The sequence below is a fragment of the Elaeis guineensis genome, chromosome 4 (genome assembly GCF_000442705.2).
Source record: "Elaeis guineensis isolate ETL-2024a chromosome 4, EG11, whole genome shotgun sequence".
Lineage (NCBI taxonomy): Eukaryota > Viridiplantae > Streptophyta > Magnoliopsida > Arecales > Arecaceae > Elaeis > Elaeis guineensis.
The window spans coordinates 19,662,582-19,674,187 of NC_025996.2; the positions used below are offsets into that span (position 1 = coordinate 19,662,582).

Below are 11,606 nucleotides of genomic sequence, written 5' to 3' on the forward strand. Positions count from 1 at the left end.
AGCGTTACAGAAAAAAGTTAATGAATTTCTTTGAATACCTTAACTACCAAGCTTCCTTCTCCTGTTCAATTCGTTTCATCTCATGGATAGTTCCTGATTCAATGAATTTTCTTGGAATACCCTAACCACCAAGCTTCCTTTTCCTGTTCCATTGGTTTAATCTCATGGATGGCTCCTGATTCAACTTTCGTCTGGCATATCTGGCAGCCGATTTTTGATTAGTCGTATACCTTAATTATATCGTATATGAACGCAAATCCAGAGTAAATCGCAAAAGTAATCCAGCTGGCAAAGCAAGAACAGCAGGCAATAGCCATCGGAATCGAAAATAAAACCAGGGTCAGCGATGGTGAATGGAAACAGCTAGAAAGCATGACACTGTGACTGAGGTTTTAGACCATACCAAATGAAGGCGCGCTGGGTTTGGTACGACCCACTCTCCTCCTTCCCCGGGTAACACCAGCTCGGGCGTCGCTTGCCTGTCATGCAACACGACTCTCCTTCTGCCACGTGGCCACTACACCCCTCCCTCCCTCCTGAAACGGAAACGAAAGCAGAGAGGTTTTGACTGGCTGGCTGGCTTGGCTTGTTTCCAATGGGACCAAAGCTATTTCGAGGCGGGGAGATGGCAAAAAAAATCAGAGAAATTAATTATATATCTGGCGTTAATGCGGCTTCAATGCATGCAATGCCTCCTTCGGTAATGCCTCGGCATTTCCTCACCCCTCTCCTTCTCCAACCGCCTTCCTCAAATAAAAGAGAGAGAGAGAGCATGACAAAACCCTCTTCCTTATAGTCTCTCTCTCTCTCTCTCTGCCCCCCCTCTTCAATACCCTTTCATCTGGTGCAAGGCAAGACAGGATAGGTGAGCTCTCCAAAGGCTTGGAGCCTTTGACGGAAATGAAGTCCAAAGGCCCATTTCTGGCGTTATGCTTCCTCGTGCCTCTCCTCTGTCTTTCAGGTCTGCACCTATTATTCTAAAAATTAATCTAATTTAAGAGTTTCATGATTTTGTTTTAAATAGATAAAATATAATAAATTAAAGAATGATTTTTGAAGTGATGTGTCATGGAGGCACGTATGCACTGTCCTTGAGTATTTCAAGTCGCGGGCCATTGCAAGAGGCTTGAACTACTTGAAGGACATGATATGTAAACTTAGATATTTTCCTTTATTTATCAAACTTGCATGTTAATTAATTTATTTATTGATTTTGTTAGATAAGCACTAAAGGTAAGGAAATAGATTTATTTCTTACACATCTTTCCCTTTTTTTAATAATTTGTCAGATAAGTACTCAGGAAAAAAAAAAAAAAAACACATCTTTCTTCTTGCTCCGTCTCTTTAGGATTTGCATATATTGTAATGTGCTCTGCTTTCGTTGCTTATAGATGCATATGATCCGATGGACCCCAATGGCAACATCACGATCAAGTGGGACATCAACTCAATCGAGGATGCAACGTATAATGTATGTGATCATCCTTTTACCACCTTTTTTTCTTTTAATTAACCATCTCTCCCTCTCTCTCCCCACCCCTCTCTAACGGAACAACGAAAGTCTTGAAAGCCACACAAGATGAATATGGATTATATGCAATTGGAAGTTGACATGTTACTAGTATTGCATTGGGACTCCTATTCGGTATGTCTTGTATGGATATCAGATGACCCTTCTCTCTCCATCATACTCTGTTTTGCAACTCTTCTGCCATATGAGAGGTTACCATGATATTGTTATTGTATTAAGTGCTCTGGCAATAAGCAAGCTTGAGTAGCTTTGTGCCAAAGGCATATAATACTTTGTAATTTTTCAAACGTGTAGTGTGAAGTTAAATATTATCATAAATTGTTCCATGGAATGCTAGCAATTGTATCCATCTCTTAAGCTTCACATAACCTTATTGGTCTGATGAGAGCTCATTCCTTGTAACAAATATGTGTCAATCTTCATTGCTGATCCAAGCTTTAAAATAGTATATAAACATTGTTCTTCATGGCCAATTACCATGGAGGTTTATTGGATGTCCAAGCAAATTTTACTCAATTTAACTATATTTCTCTCTTTCAAATATCTTTCTATGGCCTCAAGAAATTCTGGAAATTCCTTGTTTTCAAAAAAAAGAAAGGTTTGATCTGTTCAAATTATGATTTTGCTTCCTCACTGGCATCTCCTTCGGTCTAGTATTTCCTCTAAATGCTGATGGCTTGATTATTCATGTAAGTTATTGCTTATTTTGGAAAATCAATCGTTTTAAATTTTAATACATGGTTGAAGAGCCTCAATTACTTTTTCATCTAGTGAGGGACATGTACCCGTAAAGCTACGACCACTGATGAGAGAGGAACCTAGCAGACTAGGTAGAGGAAACAAGTTCTATTCTTCAAAGTCTTTGCTTAACAGAATTCCTTCATGGTTAATTGCTGTGCCCATTGAGAGCACATTTTAATGCATTACAAAACTTGGGTAACCAAAATCTCTAATAAATAAAACTAATATTGTGGAAAAGTTAAAAGCATACGTTCCTTAATATAGAGGGAAAGTTAAAGCCAATATTTGGGGAAAAAACCTGTGACTGGATGTAACAGAGAGTCAGAGATTGGTACTTCAAAATTATTACCCCAGTATGTACATTTTGTATAGTTTTGTTCCATTTCTTTCATGCACATATCAGAAGCCGTACCTGAACTACATTATTTAAACTAATATGCTTGATGCTATTTTGTTGTGTTTGGAGAATACTCATTCATCTTTGAAATGTTCTAGATCACACCCACAAAATGATTTTTAGAGTTAGATTACAGTAGTGGTAGGTTAGATGCTTTACCGTTGCGATTGGCTGTTCTGATACCAATGATAATATTTATTTTGTCCACCGTTGCTAAAAATTCAATGTCAAAGCAACTTTATTTTAGCTTCAGGTAATCCTATTGTAATTTTTATAAAGTTCAAACTCAACCATATTGGAGTATCAGTCATTAGATTTCCTTCTTTTTTTTTTCTTTTTTTTTTTTGTGAGAATGCAATTTTATATGTTTCCTGAAACACAAACCTGTTGATAATAATATGCAAAAGTTTACTAAAGATCAACATTATTTAGAGGAGCACTCAAACAAAATAAAGAATGCCACTACGTTTTTTTTTTTTTCCTGTTCTTTAATCAAAAAAATTCTTCTTTCAATTATTTGGCAGCAACATTTAAGTATTCTGTTGTTGAACACGTCTCTAATAGTCTCATATATATGGTGCCCATTGGTTTTCATTCTTTATAGCCTCATGAGCTTTGTCATTTATTCATAGAAGATATTTGAGTTCTGTATTTTAGTTCTGTGAATACCAGTTACCTTCTCAGTCATCGAGTGTGCTCCTTCAATGCAAGATTCACATTCCTTGCAATGTTACAGGTCATTGTAAGTATATACAATTACCAGCTTTATCGCCATGTTGAGAGTCCTGGTTGGAGGTTGAGCTGGACGTGGCCCAAAGATGAAGTGATTTGGGACCTGAGGGTGCAGAGGCCACTGAGCAAGGGAACTGCTCTAGATTCAGAGGATCTCTTCCACACTGCTGTGACAAAACTCCAGTCATCGTCGACTTGGCTCTTGGAGCTCCATACAACATGCAATATAAGAATTGCTGCAGGGGAGGTGTCCTATCATCCACTACTCAGGATCCAACTAAATTTATGTCCTCTTTCCAAATGAGCGTGGGGGGTGTCTTGGATCTCCGCAAAGTTACAAAGGCGATCCCATCAAATTTCAGTCTTGGCCTTCCCGGATATACATGCAGCAATGCCACTGTTGTTGCACCTAGCAAGGTCCGAGTAGATAGCCAACGAAGCATCCAATATCTAAGTAGGTGATAAAGATGTATGCTTGTAGATGTTAGCTTTTTCTCTTCTTTCTTCTGCAAATTCCATATACAAATCTTCAAATTGATTATGATTATATCTTCCTGATGATTTTGATGAAGCTTAAAGAATTTCAGGTGTTCTTGCAATAAGATAAGTTAATTATTGTGAAATTTGTTCCATTCTTTTTACTTGCTTCCACTTTTCTACTAGAAAAATTAGCCTTGTTCACTTTGGTGCAAAAATATCATAGTGAGGACTAGAACACTTCAAACTATTTTATTCAGTGAACTCCAGTTTAGAACATTTCTGCTTTCTTAAGTCGTCTTATAAATGCTGTACAATTACAGTCCTATGAAATTCTCCTCTGGGGTAAAATTTTGCAGTGACTTGGGAAGTGACCTGTTCTTATTCCCAGTTCAGGGAGTCAGTTACACCCAGTTGTTGTGTTTCTCTGTCCACCTTCTATAACAGTACTATAGTCTCATGTCCTCTTTGTAGCTGTGGCTGCCAAAATTCACCAACAACTTCAGAATGTTTCAGGCAAGCTTCTTCTGAACTATTTTCTTTCAGTTACAATATCAAAATTAATTCGAAAGCCATATCATTTTTGCTCATCTTGCTGTAGAAATGGTCAGCAACCTGATCTGTTGCAGTTACCGAATGATGATGATGAAGGAACATCGCCTTTTGTGTTGTGCACACGGCATATGTGCCCAATTCGAGTGCACTGGCATTTGAAAGTGAGTTACAAGGAGTATTGGAGGGTTAAGGTGACAATCACCAACTTCAACATACTGAAGAACTACACTGATTGGAATTTGGTGATACAGCATCCAAACCTTCAGAGCATCACACAAGTGTTCAGCTTCAACTACAATCCTCTTATTCAGTATGGTGATATCAGTAAGTGTTCTTTGCTTGTCGCATGAGTACAGTCATATTTCACTTTCTATCCTAAAATTTCATCTTTTTCCTTTTTAATTCAATAATTTACTTTTGGGATTCTTCAAATGATGATCAAACATCTCTTCTAAATTCATGCAACATTCCTTCCTTGCGACCATTTTAAAATCACAGATCTCTGTGATTTCCAAATACATGGAAAGTTGCTCCCACAATATTAACCACCTCAGATTTTCATTATCATATGATTCAAATGGACCAAAAGGCTTGAATAGAATATACAGCCCATATGAAGCCACATTTTGCTTAAGTATTGCAATTTGCAGATTACTAGCTCTATCCATTCTTTGATATCCATCTAATTCATAGGATTGAGCGAAAACCACTAAAACAATCAGGATTATGGTTGTACACCAACATACATTCTTCTTAATTCTCCCTTGAGGCAAATTTTTTACCATATGCATTTATGGAAACAAGTCAGATTCCTTGGGATTTTATCTGATATTGTGACATCTCGCTTCAGATGACACGGGGATGTTCTGGGGTATCAAGAATTACAATGACATGCTGCTGCAATATGGAGAAAATGGCAACGTCCAGACTGAGATGCTGTTGCACAAGGACCCTGGTGATTTCACTTTCAAGGGAGGCTGGGCTTTGCCAAGGAAAATAGTATTCAATGGGCATGACTGCGTCATGCCACCCCCAGACATGTACCCATCGCTGCCTAACAGCAGCCCAGCTGCGCCAGCTTTAGTTCGCCATCTCTGCCATGGACTGTCACCTTTACTATTGTTTGTTTTGTTGCTATTCGTATAGATAGCAGTCGGTCTTATTGGCAGGGTGATTTAGATCAATCAATCCTTACGGCAAAGGATGCTTATCTACAGTCCAATTCTTGGGATATTCAGTGGATGAGTCACCCTTCGGGACAAGCCGCCTTCATGCAAGGTTCCCCAAGCACTGGTTAGGGGTGGCAATCCCATCGTGTCGAAGTAGATATGGATCGGATCAAACATATGTCAATTCAAGCCTAATTTATTTATTAAGTAGATTATAAATTCAATCTATTTATTAGGTAGATAATTCGATTTGAATTATATAATTTATTTATTAAATAAATTAAATTAGATTAAATAAATTAAATAAGTTGGATGGGTCAGATTTAAATAAATTAGAAACATATTTAGTATATTTTAAATATGTTAAATAATTTATAATTGAATAAATAGATCAAAAAATTATATCTGAATTTAATCTATTTAATAAACAACTCTAGATGGATTGATCTATTTATAATTTAAATTTATTTATATCAACTTTAAATTTATTTAGTGCTGGTCGTTTGCTGATCAGATCATAAATTGCTACTTTTAATCAATCTTATTTCTTGTGTACCTTTGCCATTGGATCATTTTGTTTTAGGAGGTATTTTGTTCGTGATCAAAATCAAAAATAAAATTGAATTGGTTGGAATGAAAATAAGAATATTCATATTTTTTTGGAGCATTTGATTTGTGATTGGAAACGAAGTTAAAATTGGAATCAATATAGAGATTTGAATCCTTAGATTTCATTTGGTGCATTGTCAGGCAATTTTTAGAAGGTAATATGGATTGCCTTGAGGATAGATTGCTATCATTAAATTATTAGTAATATTGATTACTGTATTTGGTATACACAAGCAATGTTACAATAAAATTATTGAAAATCTTGATTGACATGTTTGATATGACAATCAGATTATCGGTAATATGAAATTAAATTTTTAAAATATCTCCAATAATTTTATCGGGTTGCTTTTCTTTTTCTCTAATGAAAAATGACAGGAATGGTATGGATGTAGTGGTAGGCGGGGAAGTTGCAAGCTGGAGGTGTAGAAAACTGTGGGTACTGGGGGTGGAGAGGGGGTGGACACGTATGGAGCCATGGGGTGATGGGGACGGATATGGAGGAGCCACGGGGAGGTAGTTTGAGGGACTAGGGTGGAAGAGCCGCGGATGGGCAAAGGGAGATGGAAGAGCCGTGAGCCAGGGGTGCACACGAAGGGTGGTGGGAGAGTGGGGGAAGGATTGAGCAATAGGTTTTGCGTGATTTTTTGGAGGGATGATTTTGTCCAAAATTTTTATTGCAACATTGTCAAAAAAATGATAATTTGGATAATCATTCTTTTAAAAGGCAATTCAGATTATCTCTCATGAGGCAATATAATTTGAATTACCACCCAAAAGATGTACCAAATATAGTAATTCATATTACTACATTAAATTGCTAACAATCTGAAAAGATTGCCAATTACAAAGCACAACCTTGAAGAATAGTAAAGATTGGATTTTAGAGGATTAGATTATTCTCATTCTGCCCAGAATCGAAATCAAAATTGAATTCCTCGAAACTAACAGTTGAAATGGATTTCCATCTCCATACCCAACTTCCCCCAACCAAATATTTCTTTGGTTCCAACGAGATGCTATATTTTATGGGATTGCTGTCAGCATCAAATTATATTACTTTAATAGAAAACGGCATATTCATTTAAAAAAATCCAACATGAGTTTTGGTCTACACAAATATAGGATCCAATGCAGAAAACACGATACGATAGCTTTGCTCGTGCCTCGATCGATCTGGCGGCGAAGCTCGAAATATCCATCGCAGCGCCTTTGTCTTCCTTTTCTCGTCTCCGCTACCGAATTGGGAAGGCCAATGCGAGGGCATTTACGGACTAACGTATTGGCGTGCGGCTAAAGCTACCGTCCAACTTCAAATGACAACCGGCGGTAGCCTTTGCAGTTTTTTTTCACGTGCAGGATAGATGGAGCACCTGAACTGGGATAAATCTTATCGTGGGCTACAGTGAGGGCGGCATCTACTTTCCCTCCATTCCTATAAATTATTTTTCCCTCTTCTCCTTCGTGCTCACTAATTAGTTTTTTCTTTGATACTGCTTAAAAGAAAGTAATGAAGTCAATAATGAGAGCTAAACATGCTTTATTATATTTGCACTTATTTGGCATGTCCCCGGTGCCTGTGCACTGAAAAAACTTGGTGCAGCATGTCCGAGTGTATTGTTGGTTTGAGCATGTGATCTATATTTGTAATATATGTGCAAACAAGGTGCCTGAAGTTGATTTATGGGTGCTTAAGAAAATGATTTGGATGGTAGTTGCCTGATTGGGACTTGGGACTGCATGATATTGTTTATGATGAAAAAATCTTCGGTCCAAACATGTACATGTTTTTCTGCTGCATAATTAAACTGCTTCACAGGTATTTGATGCGGCCTCTTCCAAATTGACTTTTTTTCTTTTAATTTTATCATTTGCTATGACTACTAAAGTAAGTCATAAATATGATTGTATTGTATTAGAATTTATATCGGCGATACTGATATGCATGTTGCAGTATTTTTTTTTAACTCTTATCCACGAGCTTATGTTGGTTTCTCCATTGTCGATTTTGGAGTATGAGATCTAACCCTTTTGAATTGGGTTTTTGTCGATAATCATTGGATTTTAGAATAGGTTGGAAAGGGAACCCCATATCCCAGCATTTTTTTATGCCGTTGAAAATGGGAAAACAATAGGATCCATAGGTGTTAGGGCTTCCGTAGGTAATCTTTTAATATTGTCAGGTTGACTCGGTCAACAGAGCAGTCTCTCCTTTCCGTTTCTGCCCACGATTTTGGTGGGGGCTCTCTTTTGGCAATGCAGCGGGATTTTCTTTTCCCACATGCGAACCTCTCTTTTGGCAATGCAGCGGGATTTCCTTTTCCCACACGCGGGCCTCTATTTTGGCAATGCAGCGGGATTTTCTTCTTTTTTTATTCTTTCAAGAGATATTCTTCCTCTCGTTCTGCTAATATATTTTTCACGAGAGAGAGAATTAAAATGAGAGAAAAAGAGAGAGAGAAAAAAAAAACTTCTCTTTGATGTACTATTGATTCTCACATAGTGAAAATTTCTCGCCTCCGCCTATGGACGTAGGAGTATCTTTTTGATCTCCGAACCACGTAAATCTGTGTGTTCTTCTTCTTCTTCCCTATATATTTTTTTTTCGTTCTGTGTTGAAGGTGCGATTCTGGTGTCCGTTTGTACCAGTGGCATTATTATTTGTGTTTGTGTGCAAGTTTATCCCAACAAACTGGTATCAGAGCCTGGTTATCAGATCGCTCGTTCTGTCTGCACACAAGTTCCGTTTGCTACTTTGTGAAGGATTCCAGATGACTGCGAAGTTCGAAATCGAGAAGTTCGACCGAAATATTAGTTTCGGTATTTGGCAAGTTAAGATGCGCACGATCTTGACGCAGCAGGGGTTGCAGAAGGCGTTACTTGGAAAGGAGAAGATGCCGGCCACATTATCTGAAGAAGAGAAACAAGAGATGGATGAGAAAGCTCTGGCTGCGATTCAGTTGTGCTTGTCGAATGAAATTCTGCGGGAAGTCATCCATGAGAAGTCAGCGGCTGCTTTGTGGTTCAAGTTAGAGTCGTTGTACATGACAAAGTCCCTCACCAGCAAGCTACATTTGAAGCAGCGTCTCTTTATGTTGAAGATGGTTGAAGGTACATCTATAAAAACTCATCTTGATGAATTTAATTCTATTCTTATGGATCTAGAGACTTTAGAAGTCAAGATTGAAGATGAGGACCAAGCCCTTTTATTGCTCTGCTCTTTACCACCATCATTTAAACACTTTAGAGAAACTCTACTTTATGGTAGAGATTCTATTTCTATTGAAGATGTGAAATCATCCCTATTTTCGAAAGAGTTGATGGATAGAGACTTAACTAGTGGTAGCAGTGAAGGGGTTTCTGAAGGCCTTGTGGCCAGAGGCCGGTTTCAAGAGAAAACTTTTGAGAAAAAGAAGGAAGAGCGCAGATTAAAGTTAAGAAACAAGTCTAAAGTTTGCAATTACTGTAAAAAAAAGGGACACATCAAAATTGATTGTTACAAGTTGAAAAACAAACAGAAAAGAGAAGCAGAAAAATCTGAGAATGCAGCAGAGGTTGGAGTTGCAAAAGATGAGTCCTATGATTATGTTTTATCTATTAATATTGACAGATCCAAAGATGAATGGATTTTAGATTCGGGTTGCTCCTACCACATGTGTCCTTACAGGGACTGGTTCTACACCTATGAGCAGATTGATGGTGGATTTATCTTGATGGGGAACAATGCCCCATGCAAGACTGTTGGGATTGGTTCAATTCGAATTAAAATGCATGATGGCATAGTGAGGACATTGACACAGGTTAGACATGTTCCTGACTTGAAGAAGAATCTCATCTCCCTAGGCACCCTTGAAGCCAATGGGTGCAAGTATTCAGCTGAAGGTGGAGTTCTCAGAGTTTGTAGAGGTGCTCTTGTTTTGATGAAAGCCAAAAGGTCCAGTACTTTGTACACTTTGATGGGCACTACAGTTACAGGTGCAGCAGCTGCTGCATCACCTTCTATGTCAGAATCAGAAGTCACTAAACTTTGGCATATGAGACTGGGACATATGAGTGAAAAGGGCATGACTATGTTGAGCAAGAGAGGCTTGCTTTGTGGTCAGAGTACAGGTAAGATGGATTTTTGTGAGCATTGCATCTTTGGGAAGCAGAAGAAAGTCAGCTTTCAAACAGCAATTCACAGAACCAAGACTACTCTGGATTATATTCATTCTGATCTTTGGGGTCCTGCCCGTGTTCCTTCTAAAGGTGGTGCCAGGTATTTTCTAACTTTTATTGATGATTATTGTAGAAAAGTTTGGGTGTTTATACTTAAACATAAAGATGAAGTGTTCAGGCAATTCAAACAGTGGAAGGTTTTGATTGAAAAACAAACTGGAAAGAAAATTAAAAGGCTGAGGACAGATAATGGGTTTGAATTTTGCTCTGGTGAGTTTAATGAGTTTTGTAAAAATGAAGGTATTGTCAGGCACCGTACAGTGAAATACACTCCACAGCAAAATGAAGTGGCAGAGAGGATGAACAGAACTCTTTTAGAAAGAGCCCATTGTATGTTGTCAAATGCAGGTCTTAGCAAAGTTTTTTGGGCAGAGGCAGTGTCTACAGCTTGTTATTTAGTGAACCATTCTCCAGCTACAGCCATTGCATGCAAGACTCCAGAAGAGATGTGGTCAGGTGATCCTCCTGATTATTCTGATTTGAAAATTTTTGGATGTCCTGCTTATGTTCATGTTAATGATGATAAATTAAATCCAAAAGCTAAAAAGTGCATTTTTCTTGGTTATGCATCAGGGGTGAAACGATACAGGTTTTGGTGTCCTGATCCCAAATCTCCTAAATTTTTGATTGAGAGAAATGTTACTTTTGATGAATCTGCAATGTTATCTTCTAGAGAGGAGAAAGTTGTTTCATCTGATGCAGGTCCTTCAGGTAATAGTATGAAACAGGTGGAGTTTGAAAGCGGTGGTTCTACTATTGTGAAGCATTCTTCCCAGCAACAACAGCAGATGACAAATTCAGCTCAGGTAGAGGAAACTCCACAAATGCAGCAGTTTTCTCTAGCTAGAGATAGGCAGAGAAGAGATATTAGACTACCTCAGAGATATGCAGATATGGTTGCTTATGCATTGTCAATTGCAGAGGAAACACTTGATGCTAATGAGCCTTCTGGGTATTCAGAGGCTATATCTCGTGAGGATTCAGCTCAGTGGATAGTTGCTATGCAGGAAGAGATTGAGTCTCTCTTGAGAAATAAAACTTGGGAGTTAGTGAAGGCTCCTAAAGGAAAGAAGATAGTTGGCTGCAAATGGGTCTTCAAGAAGAAAGAACGTACTCCAGGAGTTGAATATGCTAGATTCAAGGCACGGTTGGTTGCAAAGGGCTACAGTCAAGTAGA

General features: G+C 38.1%; 1 protein-coding gene across 1 annotated transcript; it reads left to right on the top strand.

Annotated features, from left to right (window-relative positions):
* The first annotated feature begins 460 nt into the window (after window positions 1–460).
* LOC105043502 (COBRA-like protein 7) lies at window positions 461–5,788 on the top strand. Its single transcript, XM_010921067.4, is given in 7 exon segments — window positions 461–961; window positions 1,392–1,471; window positions 3,406–3,502; window positions 3,505–3,855; window positions 4,238–4,394; window positions 4,480–4,757; window positions 5,284–5,788. Coding segments are annotated over 7 exon segments (1,320 nt in total). The 5' UTR covers window positions 461–900; the 3' UTR covers window positions 5,580–5,788.
* Window positions 5,789–11,606: the final 5,818 nt, after the last annotated feature.